This window comes from Penicillium coprophilum (assembly GCF_028826855.1).
Source record: "Penicillium coprophilum strain IBT 35676 chromosome Unknown utg000004l_segment0_segment0, whole genome shotgun sequence".
Classification (NCBI taxonomy): Eukaryota; Fungi; Ascomycota; class Eurotiomycetes; order Eurotiales; family Aspergillaceae; genus Penicillium; species Penicillium coprophilum.
In genome coordinates, this window is record NW_026622723.1 from 6,700,088 (window position 1) to 6,717,109 (window position 17,022).

At 48.9% G+C, this 17,022-nt stretch overlaps 4 protein-coding genes across 4 annotated transcripts; 3 read left to right on the forward strand and 1 right to left on the reverse strand.

Annotated features, from left to right (window-relative positions):
• Window positions 1–2,023: 2,023 nt before the first annotated feature.
• N7500_006949 (putative C2H2 finger and ankyrin domain protein) lies at window positions 2,024–4,014 on the reverse strand (the record flags this gene model as incomplete). Its single annotated transcript, XM_056678093.1, has 2 exons — window positions 2,024–3,912; window positions 3,966–4,014. 2 exons carry the CDS (start codon window positions 4,012–4,014, stop codon window positions 2,024–2,026), a joined length of 1,938 nt encoding a protein of 645 aa, XP_056533093.1.
• Window positions 4,015–5,446: 1,432 nt separating this feature from the next.
• N7500_006950 (uncharacterized protein) lies at window positions 5,447–7,427 on the forward strand (the record flags this gene model as incomplete). The annotated part of the gene is made up of 3 exons (XM_056678094.1): window positions 5,447–6,443; window positions 6,495–6,955; window positions 7,008–7,427. The coding sequence occupies 3 exons, from the start codon at window positions 5,447–5,449 to the stop codon at window positions 7,425–7,427; spliced, it is 1,878 nt and encodes a 625-aa protein (XP_056533094.1).
• Window positions 7,428–7,768: 341 nt separating this feature from the next.
• On the forward strand, window positions 7,769–8,836 carry N7500_006951 (ankyrin repeat domain-containing protein; the record flags this gene model as incomplete). Its single annotated transcript, XM_056678095.1, has 1 exon — window positions 7,769–8,836. The coding sequence occupies one exon, from the start codon at window positions 7,769–7,771 to the stop codon at window positions 8,834–8,836; it is 1,068 nt and encodes a 355-aa protein (XP_056533095.1).
• Window positions 8,837–9,460: 624 nt separating this feature from the next.
• N7500_006952 (ATP-binding cassette glutathione S-conjugate transporter YCF1) lies at window positions 9,461–14,388 on the forward strand (the record flags this gene model as incomplete). The annotated part of the gene is made up of 6 exons (XM_056678096.1): window positions 9,461–9,748; window positions 9,823–13,580; window positions 13,638–13,792; window positions 13,850–13,918; window positions 13,979–14,070; window positions 14,128–14,388. The coding sequence occupies 6 exons, from the start codon at window positions 9,461–9,463 to the stop codon at window positions 14,386–14,388; spliced, it is 4,623 nt and encodes a 1,540-aa protein (XP_056533096.1).
• Between the last annotated feature and the right edge of the window lie 2,634 nt (window positions 14,389–17,022).

Consider the following 17,022-nt stretch of genomic DNA (forward strand, 5'->3'; position numbering starts at 1 on the left):
AGAATGCCATGTGCCCTGTAGGATCAACAAGGGTTATTCTACTCGGGGGATTTTCTATACTGTACTGTAAGAAATTCTGACTACCCTTGCTTCTCCTTACTGGCACTGAGGCCAGCTCGTGCAAAGATACAGCCTGCATTATCTTGCAGAGCGTCTGCATATCCCACATTGTGGGGTGCAGGTTGGCTGCACACTGCCGCCCGACAAGCCTTCTACAGATCCATGATATAAAGAGTCATCGCTGCGCTCATTACGATATACAGATACAGATAGGTGGTAGATAACACTCCATTTGTATTAATCGAAAGGGGGCACCTGCTCCTGCTTTTTAGGAACTTAGTTAGCTAAAATGCTGGCAGCACTAACAGACCCATGACTATCCAAAGGGGCCTAGCCCTATCTACAATACTGAGTGGGGAGCCTTTGAGGTATGCCGTAGCCACCCTCCATTCCAAGACCCGTGCCCCCAGCCACTGATCAAAATCCAATCTCATGCAAGGGGTAAGTCGGATTAAACTATTTCCACCAAGAGTTACAAGCTCACACAAGGTTGGAGTTCAGGAACTTGGACACAGAGAGGCAGAATAACAATTCATATGAAGTACGCCATACACACAAGATCTAGGATGGACAGAAGTTTCTAGCTTCCAAGGTCAAGTCAGTGCCATCCATGAATGCTATCTAAGCTTCTTCAGACGTCCTGCACGACCCTCGTTCATGCAAGACATAGCCCCTTCCCACGGGCCCTCATGTCGATCATCTCCACATTCTTTTGACGGGCTCTTGCCCTAATGTGGCTGGGGTTGTACTTGCCCCTCTATGCTTTGCCTTTGGGCTTTATAGGGCAAGATACTCGTAATGTTTCACGCCCTCATGTTGAGGGCCTCATCGCCTCAGACATTTCTCAATGTGGTAACCCCATCACTCTCCTTGTCTTGCCTTCTGAGCCAATGGGTGATTTCGCTGGCGGTCACCCCTCGAAGCTCCGGGTCTTCCATACTATTCTATTGCTGTTTTTCTTTTTGTCGTGATTACCATTGCAGCCGACAGAGAGCTCTGATTGGGCATGGAGCTCTGTACTATTGTCTCGCCCCATATGGGTATAGGAACCCTTCTGATGGAGGGAATGGAGAATTGGAATTGATGTACCATGGCTTCTCTAGCATTTCAATTCCTACAAAACAAGCCTGGCTTATGACACTCAAGGTCTACCACTCGACTTGCAACCCGAGGCCATCTACTTCTGAGTCCGAGCTATGTGTACAACCAATTAATCTCCTTTTATCACTTAACCACCCATCGGCCCGAAAGTGAGACACCCTCGCTACTGATCTGCACTCCCTATTTCTGTATCGAGCTTCCCCCTCTTCTCTATCCCTCTGCCCTGCGCCGACGGTCACACGATAAGAAACCTGCTATCCTTTGCGTTAACTACTGACCCTACCCAAGACTCAGGGATAAGGATAAAGAGGCTACGCAAGCAGTAGATGGGCTTGCTACACTGGGCCCTGACTCCATGGTGCCCAATAGAAAGTGGAAATGCTTCCTTCCTCTTGACGACCGTGTGATCTAGTAGGAGCAATCGTTGCCTTCCCTCGCCGCCTCCTATCCTTCGGCGGGTCGCGGCCCATATGCCCGGAGGATCAAGCAATATTGCATGTAACCTGCTTCCTATGTTGTAGGGATGGGCATTAATTGGTGACGAAGTAACTTCCAGCTTTGCTGAGGATCATTCCCGATCATCCTGGTGTTCTTAGCTCTCAGTTTTTCCAATACCGTTTCATGCTTGCTCCAAAGTAGAGAGTTCCTAGCTCATTGCTAGGAATATTGACGGTGACTACAAGTGGTTTTTTTACTGACATATTGCAGCGGGTAATTGCCGGACTGGCGATAGAGAGAGATGCTGAATGATATTTTCTTCGCCCCGTGGCAAATCCAGAGCCAGTATGTACTTAGAAATGGGATATTCATGGCGATAGTCACGCCGTCAAAACTTCAATGCTCAAATGGTATACAAAAGACCTCATTGACCTTGCATTCTCCGGAAGCGCTCCTCCGCAGCCCTCGCCCTGCGTTCCCTCTCCAATCGCATCTTCATCTCAGGCGTCATGCCTCTTGTCTCCTCATCTCTTCTTTCGGCCACAGATTTTTCAACAGCGCCCACAGTACGACCACCAGATTTAGTCGTTCTTGACTGCGCCGCCTTCTCGGTTTCCTCACGTTTCAGGAGATCTAAGCTAGCCTTGCGTCGGGCAGATTCCTCCTGCTCGGCAGTTTTGCGTTCTTTCTCAGCTCGGCTTTCGGCGTCGGCTTTGGAGACCGCGGATGGAACTTTGGCTGCTTCCCAGTCCCATCTGGACTCACCCAGGTCGTGGCGGGCAATGCGGAAGGCGTCGCGCGTGGCTCGGTCGCCAGTCAGCTCAAAGGGAGTTCTGCCTTCATTGTTGACTGCCGCTGGATCAGACCCGGCTTTTGTAAGGAGAGCCGTGACTACGGCTGGTGCATCAAGATTTGCGGCTAGATGGAGGGGTGTGGGGCATCGGAAGTTTTGTGGTGTGTCGGCGGGCGTAAATGTGAAAGACGAGGGTATGGAGTTGTTTGAAATATAGGACATAAGGGCTGGAACCTTCGAGCGGCGAATAAGTGCCTGTAGTTGGGATGTGTGCAACAAGGCAGCTTCCTCTTCTTTTGACAGCTTCGGCTTCTGTGGTTGCGGCTTTTGGACAGGCGTAGATGGTTTTGATTCCTCCTCTCGCCGCTTCGCTTCAGCCGCAGCCAGTGCGGCTTGGTCCACCTCACTGACCTTCAATCTGGTTAATTCCTTGAAGGACCGCATCAGCTCGCCTTGAGTCGCGCGCCGAGTATTGAAGGGGAACCCTCGAATTCGGGGGTCGTTCTGCCTGAGGACCTGTCCGTCATATTGACCGAAAAGAGTCTTTCGGTTTGTCTTTCCCGTAGCTCGGACGAACAACAGCTCAGCTGTGTCAATCATCTCTTTCCAATCTGACAAAACCTCTCTGATATCCTTCTCGAGCGCAGCCTCGTTGTACCGGCGCAGACTTGAACCAGCCGAATGAGCAGCACCACGCGACGCATCACTGGCAGACTGTGAGCCACCCTGTTTTCGCCGAGTCGTGTATCGGTGGAACGTTTTGTGCGCGATAACCCGTGCTTGCCTATCTTCCACTCCTCCTTGTTTCCGGTGAATCTCTGGGGCTAGCGAAACCAACATAGCCGCGAAATGGCCACCGCCGATCATACACATAAAAATATGTGGGCCCGAAGAAGCGGGATCTGGCACATTGCTTGCCTTGTTGGTGCGCGCTTTGATAGGCGCAAGCTGCTTCCGCCGCAGGGCATCAACCAGGTGAGCGGGATTGTCCTGCTCGGCATTTGAGAAAATGGCCCTATAAACGCCTAGGGACTTGTTTGATGGCAATGCCGAGCTAGATAGCCAAAATATGGGGTGCTTTGGAGCGATTGGCGTCTCAGTCATTTCCGGATCCTCACTAGGGTGGGACAGCTTGGCCTGCTTTTTCAGCAGGGCGGACAGCGTTGTGCCCGCGGCTCCTTCTGCATCCTCCTCCTCTGACTCCTCTGACTCTGAACCGGATATAGACTCGTCTAGCTCTCCGATTGCCTTCACAAATTCGCCCTCTTCCAGGGGCGCATTCCCGCGCAGCTGGGCTTTGATGTTGTACCGGTGATGGTCCGAGCGGACATGGCTGCGCTGTTCCTGTACACTGCTGTAGGAGACCCTGCATAGAGAGCATAGGTTGGAGGTTGCGATCGCAGATTCCTGCGCTGCTAGTTCGAGGTCCGTCGGAGAGGGTCCAGGTTCTTCTTCGGCGACAGGTTGGCTTGTGGTCTTGGCTGTTAAGCTTGCAAGAAGTTCTGGCGGCAGATCGTACACTGAGAAGATCAGCGGGATAGATCAATGATCATACGGGGTCTCAAAGACGTACCATAGAGAGGCCTTTTCAAGAGCTCTTCCATTTGAGTCGTGTCGACCATGATGGGCTAGACGAAGAATGTGTATTGTGATCGTGGTGCCCCTCCAATGACGCCGATAAGTGGGCTCTTACCGCCTAAGAGCAATGCGGGCACTATGTGGACTCTATGCGCTTCGCCGTCAGTTTTATGTCTAGATATTGAATATAGAATGGTCCTGAGTCACATTTTGAGGCTGTGCTCATCCTCTTTGTAAGTCCACGAGAATTTTCTTTTTCCATATATAATTATGGGCCTGTAGGCTGTGCTCGCATATATCAATGAGTCGGCCTCCCGAATAGGAAATTAGATCCATGGACTTAGATTTCGTGTCCTCTCGGTGTTTGATTTGATACCTTTTCAAAGAGTCATTTGTCACAATGATTTTTTTCTGCGGCCCTATTCCTATCGACGTCGTAAGCGCTTTTTCTGGTACCTGTTTCCATCACGTGATTGGAGAGTAATATATATCGGTGACGTCATAGCACTTGCACGGCTAGTTCTATACGATGTCTAGTCAGAAGTTATACATAGCAAAGTCGCTTGCACAAAGTATGCTTTCTCCCCCTTTTCTGTCGTCTACCTATAGGATTGGAAAGGGAACCATGAGGACATCTAAGGAGAACATCGGAGAAGACCGCTGAAAAGACCACTTAAGAGCCCTGTAAAAAAAAAAAAAAGACATCATGAGGCCGCATGAGCTGCCGTCTACTCTTGTCCATATAAATGTACGTATTGATATATTTTGTACGATGATATACCTATCTTTCACTGGTATTCAGTATAATGTATTAATACAATCTGAATATTTCTCGGTCCTGGTGTTGTATATTGAAGTATTGAAGAGGCTGAATCTGACGAAGACCTCTTACAAATAGATAGGTTTAAGTGGGAAAATTATTAGGCTTTGACAAGCATCAAGCTATAGTCAAAGTCCTTCAATCTGAAGAGATATTGATACCAGAGCTACCATGACCGGTTTCTAACACAATAGGTCTCAGGAGACAAATTAAAGCGGAGATCTCAAGATGCATGGAATACTGATTAAAAGCGAGAGCTTACGATGTTATAAGCCCGTCACTATAAGCACTAGAAGCTTTCGGTTCTGTGAAAATGTGGAAGAAGGCTGCTCCTCGATCTGGTTCTACTCTATACCGATTCGAGATCGGAGCCTTGAACATTGGGTTGAGCCCTTTTACTCTTCTTCCGTCGACTCTCTTCTTATTTCAGCTCTCTTCCTTGATCTATCTTCTTGGTTCGCCCCACATTTATTCTACCGGCTATCCACCAAGTGCTCATTCTTCACTTTGACCTCTCTCTGTTACATTTGACACTTTCGCTTTACTCTTTCTTCACTTTGAGCTTACTTCTCCGTCAAACTTGGCATTTTCACCCTTCGCTTCCTTCACTTTGAACTCATTTCACTCTTTTCAAACTTAAGCTTAACATTTTCGCCATGTCGTCTTCGTCGGTTGCCGCTACATCTTCCTTCTCACAAGTGAGCGCTCATTCTATGGGATTCTGCTCAACATCATCGGCCTCATCACCGTTCGATGGCCCTGTTATCGTTGATAAAAATGGATTTCTACAGTCAGCACTCCGCGCTGGAGGCCCTTACTTGTGTTCACTACCGGCTCGTACGACTTCAACTAGTTCTCATTTTGATGCCGACACTGTGTATCAGATCGAGAGATATGCAGCACAAGTCTTGCGTGGCATCAGTTTGCAGTATCAAGGCATTCGACTTGTGGGTAGACACTCTAAGATCGACCCCGAACCTGAACAAGTCACAACCTTGCTTGTCAGAATGCCAAATCAACCACAGCCAGAATTGTGGTATCGAACTGCAAACGAGATCCAACAGCTGCTACTACGCCACCTTGATCATGGAATTTCGGTGGAGATCATTGAAACAGACTTGTTCAATGGAATATACTGTTCTCCCGTTGAGTCGAGCCACTCCATCGTTCCCAAGTGGAAGAGTCTCGTGCAGGAGATTGTAGCCCGGTGTCCCAACAAGGATGAGTGGCTTGGAATGGACTGTTTCCGATATGGAACAAATCCCCATCGGAGTTCCAATCCAGTGACAGTAATCATCCGTGTCCAGAAAACATCTGAGAACTCGTTCGTCACGGCTGCACGTTATATTCATGGTATTCTTGCAGCATTCAAAGAACCTGAGGTGGATGTTATATTCATGAAAGATGGAAGCAAAGCTCTGACCCTGAATTCGACCGTTCCACTTGAGGCTACCAATGGATCAGTGTATCCCGGCGTAAGTATCGGAATTCATCAAAGTTCAGCGGGCTGCTCCACGTTAGGTGGCTTTGTGCAAACCCGATCCAAAGACCAAAAGAACTGGGATACATATGCTCTTACCTGCTTCCACTGCGTTTGCCCGCCAACAATGTGTCACGGAGATCGCTTTCTTCGAAGTGAGGATGCCAGAAGAGGTAAGTGGCCACAAATCATGTACAGAAAGTTAGCTAACATTGCCATTATAGGACTCCAGAGGTGGGAAAGACACCCCTTGACAGTACATGACGATCCTTTGTTCCTTAATATCGCCAAACGCATTCTCCGAATTGACCATCCAGCGCCTCGGGATCTACGGACCACGATCAAGTCACTAAATCAGTCAATAAGGGGTGTGAAAGACGATTCTTTCTACAGATCCAAGGCGGAGGTCGACAAGGGAGAAAATGGCTGGCTTCCAGATTCTGCCAGAGGTGAATATGAGGCTACCCTAAGGAGCATTCGACAATGTGAAGAACAACGCGACACATTTGCAAAAATGCTCAACAATGGAGCATACTACCTCGGGCATGTCGTTGCCGGAAGTGGCATGCATCGCACCCGACAAGATGGGGACAAGCGTCGGGTGACCGTGGATTGGGCTCTGATTAAGATGTCGAGCAATAGAATTTACCGCCAAATGCATGGAGATCGCGTCTCTGGCAACAGTGTGAGTTGAATGTTGTCTGTGTCTTTCCTCTGGCTAATATATGGGTCCCTAGGGGTTTCACTATTACAGCAACCCATCGCAAAACCCCCCATATCATGGTGGGTCAACCCTGGACATCCGTAGCGGGACAATAATTTACAAGTCTGGGCGATCCACTGGCATCACAGCTTCCGTGTATCACAGCTTGGAATCTGTTCAGCTTGATCGGCTCAAAAGCGATAAAGGACCCGGATACACCTTTTCCATCATATGGACATACAAGACGGCAACTCCAGAGAGTTCCTTTCCATTCGCAGAACCGGGTGACTCTGGGGCTTGGATAACAAGAATGGATGGCAAGGTTTTGGGGATACTGACTGGGGCCGACGAGCGGCAGACCACGCATTACTTCTGCCGGATAAGTGACGTGCTTGACGATATCAAAGATATCACTGGCGCAGTTGAAGTCAGAATCGCTCCAACACCAGTTTAGATTTGTTTCAATGGAGCCTTCATAGGCGTTTGCTTTACATTTGCGTTTTTTTCATATCAAGAAGAATAGGTCTGTAAGATTGGGACGAAGCCTTCGCTGGGAGGAGCGCCTGATGGGACTGTGGTCCCTAAGGGTTCTTAGGGCCTAGTATGTATGCCACTGCAGTGACAATCAAGTGTTCCAATTGTCCCTATGATCTTTTAACCCGGTTAGTTAGTGTCAAATTCTTCTTATGTAATCCATCAACTGGGATTAATTACATCCCATCCCCTGCTGAATCTCCCAACTGGGACAAAATCCAATACGTAGAAAGACAAGAACTCACCATCGCTGAGAGAAACATGTCTTCACAACAGCAACTTCAACAGCAGTTGATGCTGGATGCATGCAGACATCAAATACAGATGGCTGCTCAACAACAAGTGAGCACCAGCAACAACAGTGACACTTCTTTACGACAGCAAATGCAGCCGCAATCAAGGACAATGGGGTCCAAATATGATGATCTTCCCATACGAGAGCCCGCTGACATTGCCTTCATTGGTGAAAATCCTAAGTCGGTTGGTGCAGCTCCCGCGTTCTTCGGGTCCTTTGAACACGCCTGTCAGCACGGCCCCCTCTCCACCATCCAGTCCATTGTCGCACCTAAGAATCTCTCGCCCGCTTTTCTTCACCATGGGCTAACATGTGCCCTACGCTCTGGCAATATTGAAGTCGCTCGTTATTTACTCGATAGTGGTGCACCGATTGTTCGCGAAACCCCAAGCAATATCTTTAGTGTATCTTTGGAACGACAAATTGCCCTCTTCGAGCTTTTTATTCAGCATGGATGGACTCCCAACAGCCCAGGCTACTATGGAAGTACCCTGCTCCCTCGAACTGTCAAAAGCCTTCCTCTTCTTCGTTGGTTCCTCGACCATGGAGCCAATCCTAACCTTGGTGTGCAACGAACCAGCCATGATAGGTGTGGTGGGCCAGATGTTTCCTCGTGTGCTGCACTTGAGGCAGCTGCTGCTCATGGGAGTGTCGAGGCTGTGTGTATGATTCTAGATGCAGGTGCTAGGATTCAAAACGGTGTACCACTACACTACGCCGCCGGGGCTTGTCCTCCCGGCATGAATCCACATGCTGGCCGTGTGGTACCGAGTTGGGACTTTGATAACAGCAGAATTCCAGTAATGGCACTTCTGGTCGATCGTGGGGCTGACATTAATCAAAGAGAAGAGTCAAGACACATGGTCGCACAGTATGCGATTGTATATGCGGTGATGGCAGGAGCAATTGAGCGAGTGAAATGGTTGTTAGAGCATGGGGCAGATCCATATAAAAGGGGAGCTGGGGTAGCGCAGCTGAATATGCACATACCTCAGGAAATGAAGAAATATCTAGGCTCATTCAGGAATTTGTGAAGGAGAAGTCATAAAAGATGGACTTTTTGTACATAACCATGACATCAACCCAGAAATATATTGTGCTGTGATCTTCGGAATTCGGTTCTTTGTAGACAAAAAGGTGACGGACTCATTATACACTATATCAATACATACGAACACATCAATATCGCTTTCATGGGCAGCATTGTAAATAGTTCTGGAAACCACCAACGGGGCCCAGCAGAATACAATTGATAAGCCAAACCTTGGAAATAGCCGCATCGGTCTTAGTGTCTGCTTATCCCCGATGATTACGTCGGTCCGGGTCACGTGAGATTATACTGGGGATTTTGTAGGCATGAGGTTATTCAAGGTCTAGATAATTTGTCAATATGTTAGGCAAATTTCATGCAAGAACTCCAGAGATCCCTTTTCCATGTGTACATATACGACGTAACAAGACCGACTTTATAGGAATAAGCACGGTAAGTAGCCCCGACCTCGGGATTTCCCCATCGTAAAGTGGAGCTGGGTTCTTGCTTTTAGTCAGCAGCCTAGCTCTTACACCAATACCTCCATTCTTCCTTTGAGGTTCTCCGACGTTGTATCTTTTCTTGCTTGTGCACAGAAAGGTATACTGGGACGAAGTCACTAAGAAAAATGCTGGATGGCCAATCCCAGGTGGTCCTAGAGGCGTCCCGCCCGGGGCACCTCTCGCATTCCCTTGGATCGGCACTTGATTCCCGGCGACAGCCTTTCTGTACCGATAGCGAGGGCTGGGGCCCTGTCAGCTCATTGAGATTCGATCTGACGCCATGCTTTCTTGACGTGACTGTGGCAGTGGTGGCTGTCTGGGGTACGCTGAGCGGACTCGCTGCTTTGTGGTTATTACTGAGGAAGCGGATCCCGCAGCCCGTGTCGAAGAATTGGCATTTCTACACCAAGCTGGTAAGTACATGCCGGACACCCTCGCACACCCCTGAAAATCACTGATAATGTACTGACTGGAATTTTGTCGATAGGCCGTTCTCGCCGCTCTCATTGTCGTCACCGCTCTTCAAGCTGCGATCCAAGTCGAATCAGACCCCAAAAGATTTTGGGCTGATTTCCGCTTCTGGTCCTCGGTTCTAACGATCATTTCGTTGGGAGTGATAACTTCCGTACAGTACTTCGAACACTGGCGGAGTAGACAACCCAATGGGGTTGTCCTATTTTACTGGCTCTTCTTTATCATCGTCTATGCGGTCAAACTCCGGTCTCTGGTTGCGCGGGAGCAATACATCAACCAACTCCCTTACTTTGTCTGCTTCAATGTCAGCCTGGGACTAGCAATTCTCGAGTTTGTGCTAGAATATTTCGTACCCAAGAAGCAAAGCGCTTACGATGCGCTGGGAGACGAGGATGAGTGTCCCTACAATTATGCCGATGTTTTCTCGGTTCTAACCTTCGGCTGGATGACCCCGATGATGAAGTATGGATACAAAAACTACTTGACTCAAGATGACCTCTGGAATCTCCGCAATCGTGATACTACCCGAGCCACGGGCAATGCCCTGAAGGAGGCATGGGATGAACAGCTTGAGAAAAAGAAACCATCTTTGTGGATAGCGCTTTTCAAGGCTTTCGGTGCCCCCTATGTGCGTGGTGCGATAATCAAATCCGGAAGCGATTGTCTTGCCTTTGTGCAGCCGCAACTCCTACGACTTCTCATTGCTTTCATTGACTCGTATCGGGGCCCAAATCCGGACCCGATCATCAGGGGTGTCGCCATCGCCTTGTCCATGTTTGCTGTTTCTGTCGTTCAGACCAGTTTCCTCCATCAATATTTCCAGCGTGCTTTCGACACTGGCATGAGAGTCAAATCAGCCCTGACTGCTATGATTTATGCCAAATCCCTGAAACTATCAAACGAAGGGCGCTCGGCAAAGACGACCGGCGATATTGTCAACCACATGGCAGTTGATCAGCAGCGCCTTTCAGACCTGACCCAGTTCGGCACTCAGCTCATCTCTGCACCTTTCCAAATCACCTTGTGCATGGTGTCCCTTTATCAGCTTGTTGGAGCGAGCATGTTTGCTGGTATCGGAGTTATGATTCTTATGATACCTCTGAATGGTGTCATTGCGCGGATGATGAAGAAGTTGCAGATCATCCAAATGAAGAACAAGGACTCGAGAACCCGATTGATGACCGAGATTCTGAACAACATCAAGAGTATCAAGCTCTACGCCTGGAACACGGCCTTCATGAACAAACTTAGCCATATCAGAAATGATCTTGAATTGAATACGCTCCGCAAAATTGGAGCGACTCAATCCATTGCCAATTTTACCTGGCAGTCTACCCCTTTCCTTGTGTCTTGCTCCACATTCACCGTTTTCGTGTTGACAAATGATAAGCCCTTGACTACTGAGATTGTTTTCCCTGCCTTGACGCTCTTCAACTTGCTCACATTCCCGCTTTCTATCCTGCCTATGGTCATTACATCCATTATCGAATCTTCCGTGGCCGTGAAGCGATTGATTGAATATTTCACTGCAGAGGAGCTACAGACGGATGCTGTTGTCTTCCAAGATCCCGTGGCGCATCCCGGTGACGAGTCTGTCCGAGTTCGCGATGCCTCGTTTACATGGAACCGTCATACTGGTGAGACTGTGTTGGAAAACATCAATCTCAGTGCACGCAAGGGAGAGCTCAGCTGTATCGTTGGCCGAGTCGGTGCTGGAAAGTCTTCTTTACTCCAGTCGTTGCTGGGTGACCTGTGGAAGAACCAGGGAGAGGTGGTCGTGCGTGGGCGAATCGCGTACGTTGCCCAAGCACCGTGGGTTATGAATGCCAGTGTCCGAGAAAACATTGTCTTTGGACACCGATGGGACCCCTCATTCTATGATCTCACTGTTGAAGCCTGTGCTTTGCTCGATGACTTTAAGAACTTGCCTGATGGTGATCAAACCGAAGTTGGAGAACGTGGCATTTCCCTTTCAGGAGGACAGAAGGCACGTTTAACACTCGCCCGAGCTGTCTACGCTCGTGCTGATATCTATCTTCTGGACGACATTCTTTCGGCGGTTGATCAACATGTCGGACGTCACATTATCAATCGAGTGCTTGGGAGATCTGGCCTTCTTGGTGGCAAGACCAGAATTCTTGCAACAAATGCAATTACTGTACTCAAGGAGGCTGACTTCATCGGCCTGCTGCGTGACAAAACCATCATCGAAAAAGGAACGTATGAACAACTGATGGCCATGAAGGGGGAGATTTCCAATCTCGTTCGCTCTACAACGGTGGACTCGGACGATGAAGGCACTGCTAGTGGCTCTGAGGACCTTGCTAGCCCCGAAAGCTCAGTCACGACCACCATCATCCAGGACGATGGTGCATCGGACAGCGAGGATGTTGAACAGCCTGGTGACCTTGTTCCCATCAGGGGAGGTGGTGGTCGTGAGGCCCGCAGAAGAACCAGTACCGTTACATTGCGCCGTGCAAGCACTGTGAGCTGGCAAGGTCCCCGGCGCAAATTGGGAGATGAGGAGAACATTCTCAAGAGTAAGCAGACCCAAGAAGTTTCAGAGCAAGGCAAAGTGAAATGGGGCGTTTACGGCCAATATGCAAAGGATAGCAATGTTGTGGCAGTCGTGGTCTATTTGATTGCCATGATGGCTGCTCAGACTGCTCAAGTCGTGGGTAACTACTGGTTGAAGCGCTGGACTGAGTGGAATGAAGCTCATGGAACCAATGCTAAAGTTGGCATGTTCATTGGTGTTTACTTGGCGCTTGGCCTGGGGTCATCTCTCTTGGTCATTGTGCAGAACTTAATCCTGTGGATTTTCTGCTCTATCGAAGCATCTCGAAAACTTCATGAGCGGATGGCCTTTGCTATCTTCCGCTCCCCCATGAGCTTCTTCGAAACCACACCATCTGGTCGCATCCTGAACCGTTTCTCTAGCGACATTTACAGAGTTGATGAGGTACTGGCTCGCACTTTTAACATGTTGTTCGCAAACTCTGCCCGCGCGATATTTACCATGATTGTCATTTCGACATCCACCCCAGCCTTCATAATATTCATCGTTCCTTTGGGTTATATCTACTTTAGCTACCAGAAGTACTACTTGAGCACTTCCCGCGAGTTGAAGCGTTTGGACAGCGTCACCCGAAGCCCTATCTATGCGCACTTCCAGGAATCCTTGGGCGGTATCTCGACCATCCGTGCGTACAGGCAGGAGAATCGGTTCGCCCTTGAGAACGAATGGCGCATGGATGCTAATCTCCGGGCCTACTTCCCGTCCATCAGTGCCAACCGCTGGCTCGCCGTTCGACTTGAGTTCATTGGTTCGATCATCATTCTTGCATCCGCTGGATTGGCCATTATGTCTGTCGCGACTGGCACTAAGCTTTCGCCAGGTATGGTCGGTTTGGCCATGTCATATGCTCTCCAGATCACGCAATCTCTGAACTGGATTGTTCGTCAGACTGTGGAGGTCGAGACAAACATCGTGTCCGTTGAGCGAGTTCTCGAGTACGCCAATCTCCCAAGCGAGGCACCCGATGTGATCTTCAAGCGTCGCCCGGCCATTGGCTGGCCGGCTCAAGGTGCGGTGGAGTTCAATAACTACAGCACCCGCTATCGGCCTGGACTTGACCTTGTGCTCAAGGATGTTAATCTTAACATTAAGCCCAAGGAGAAGATCGGTGTTGTTGGCCGAACGGGCGCCGGAAAGAGCTCGCTCACGCTGGCTCTCTTCCGGATTATCGAGGGCGTTGAAGGAAAGATCAAGTAAGAGCACATTACTCTCTCCCTTTGCATCTACGCTCTAGGCTAACAAACGCTTAGTATTGATGGGCTTGATGTGTCTACAATTGGCCTGAATGATCTTCGTGGACGTCTCGCTATCATCCCTCAAGATCCCGCCATGTTCGAAGGCACTTTGCGTGACAACTTGGATCCTCGTCATGTCCACGATGATACCGAGCTTTGGAGCGTTATCGGTTGGTTTTAACTTGAGCCCTATTCCATTCCAGCGACTAACCGTCTGCAATTAATAGATCACGCGAGATTGAAGGACCATGTCTCTAGGATGGACGGACAACTGGATGCTCAGATTCAGGAAGGAGGTAAGTAACTATCTGCATGTAAAACATTGCCTGACCCGGTTTCCTAACACATTACTGCAGGCTCCAACCTGAGCCAAGGCCAGCGCCAGCTGGTATCTCTCGCCCGTGCTCTCTTGACTCCTAGTAACATCCTTGTTCTGGATGAGGCAACCGTAAGATACTTGTGTTTATAACCTTTGAATGACAGTTTCAGCTAACAATGGCGATAGGCTGCAGTTGACGTGGAGACAGATGCACTGCTGCAGCGCACCCTGCGCAGCAGCATCTTCTCTGACCGGACCATCATCACGATTGCGCACCGCATCAACACGATCATTGACTCTGATCGAATCGTAGTTCTGGACAAGGGGCGAGTGGCTGAATTCGACACCCCTGCAGAGCTGATCAAGAGTGGCGGTAAATTCTACGAGCTTGCCAAGGAGGCCGGCCTGCTTGACAGCGATGGTGGCATTGCCTCGCAAATAGCGTAGGACTCCAATCGCTCACAGTGGCCTCAGATCCCCGCATTTCCTGATGACAAAAAAGATCGGTCAGCCAGCCAGCATTGACCCAGCCCCATCCATGCAGCTCTGAGTGGCTCGGGGAGGCCGGGTTTTCTTTTTAGTACCTCGGGCCGGTCCTAGGAGGTCCCGGATACTCTTGCTTTTGCTACTTGCATGGTACATGACAACAGATATTTGTTGACCGTTCAACCACGCCTAAATAGTCCTGAATGTGGCGCGGGTGCTGTGCATATATGCATGTACATGTACTGACGAAAATTTTTTTCATTGCACAGTTCAGGGGACCCCCCTGACAGGGATGGGGATACACAGTGGAGAGTGGCTAGATACAATTCCCCCCCGAAAAAAAGTTAATACGTTCTCGAGTCGATTATGTTTCATGTTTGCTTGTATGATCGAGGACATCCGATTGGATTTGACCCTGCGAACTACTTTAAAAAACTGATTCCCTTTACCTTGCTTTTTCTACGGTTCGAGTAAATGGTGGCCATGCACAGTGTATTGATATATATATATGTGTGAATCACCCATCGCAATATCTATATTGTACATAGAAGCTTCCAAAACGGACGTTGTCTAGATCCTATCCGAGCGTCACTTTGCGTCAAACTAAATTAGCCAACTATACTCAAGCCGACGATTATCTGCAGTAGCGGCTTGTACTAAACGTGGCGGTGACATCTTGATATCCCCTCCGAGCAAGTCATTGTAGCGGTGAAAGGTCGGCCACCTGGCTGCTCATCACAGGACGTGTTTTTCGTAGGCGTCCGGATCAGCAATATAGAACAAATTGCAATGGCTTATCTAGTGTAGGATTGAGGACATGAAGCTAAGATTGCCATCTTCACTCCACATGCAAACTGACGCACCCAGGCCCTCCACGCGATCTCCCCCTTCTTTCTGGTTCGACGGTCACATCCTAAGAATGTCCCGAAACAAAAATCGATATGCCAATTTCAAATAGATATATACGAGGCGCACACCTCCTTGCTCTCTGCAAAACAGACTCTCCACGTTGGAAGGGTATATGCATGGAAAGTGTTTTAAGGGGAACTATGTTTGCCAAAATGGTTGCCAAAATGGAAATGATTGAAATCTACTCTGTACAATATCGAAATATCTAAATATCTTCACTGAGAGTGTGCGAATAAATCTTTGATATTCAAAGAAAAAATCCAACTTGGACGGGAAGAAGGAGGGGCACCGAATTTCCGGGTTTGGCGTTCAACGGGGAAGATCGTTTTCCACCATTTCGACGGAGATCTATTTCTCGCGTGGAAACGTATATCGCATGGACCTTTCTATTTCCGGATGCATGATTGGGTGTGGGACCTGCATTCAGATTCTGTTTCAGTTCGATTTCAGGTAAGGGATATCTCGAAAAGTCATGTGGGCTCCGGGGGGGATTCCTTAATCCTGTTATCTGGACCCTACTACTCCAGGTCCCCCAAGATCGTGAGAGATCACGAACCATCTTGGTGTACGTCGACAAAAGAAGTAATGTTTGCTTTTAAGGTAGATCTCGCACGGACATGTTTGTGGATAGCTCCCGTCGGGGAAGAATTGAGCCTTCCAAGCGAATATGCGTTTACCAGTTTTGGGAAGTTTGTGTGTGCTTTGCAGTGATCCACTTCCTCCTTTAGCCCCTAATCCACTGGTAAAAGGCCCAAGACTGTCATCCCCGCTCAGGTCGATCGTACATAGCCCTGTAAGTTGATGTACAGGTGCGTCGGTGGGCGATTTGGAACGATTACCCTATGGACGCTGATCCCGTATCTAGGGTAATGACAGTCTTTTTGCACAATCCACTCTGTACGCTACCGGGTGCAACCAGTTCCAGTTTTCCTCCGGTATTAGGGGCTGTAAATTGAAAGCCTTTTCCAGGAAAACCCAATGGGATCGTTGTGCATGGTACCTGCTCCATTCTCTCGATACGGGTCCAGATCTGAGATATACCATATATTGAGTGATACTGATTCCCTAAAACGTCCAACGGCATGATCTGCATATCATTATAGAATATTAGAAACATCTGGAATCTATCGTGGGAACTCGAACGCCTGCAGGCCGACTCGGCCCTGAAGGGAAGAGGGGGAATATACCCACCCGCACACCGCGAAATCTCATGCACGATGCACCATATGCATACATGCTTGCCCTAATCAATGTGGCGGAAACTAAGGATCGTTGGTTCCCATATCAGAATTAGGGTCTGAGGGAACAGATTCGGCGAATTCATACTCGAGAAATTATCAGAGTGTTCACTTACGTCTGAAGATGGCAAACATAACGGTGGGTATTGCCTTGCGTCAAGTTCGAAGAGCCAATCGAAGCCCGTGGAACAGAAGTGGCTCCTTCATGCCCGTAATCATCGTTTCTGTACCCTACGCAGAAAGCCCACAGTCAGTAGTTAGTAATAATGCCATGCACCTTAATTACAGAGCGAATGAGGATGTCGAGGAGTATTTGTCACACGCTGGCGGCCCCGCAAGCACGCATTTTCCCCCAGCCACTGACACGCATGATAACCGGGCCTTATCGGACTTGCGATGAAGCCACAAAGTTCTATGGGGGGAAAAGTGAGATGGAATGGACGAAAGA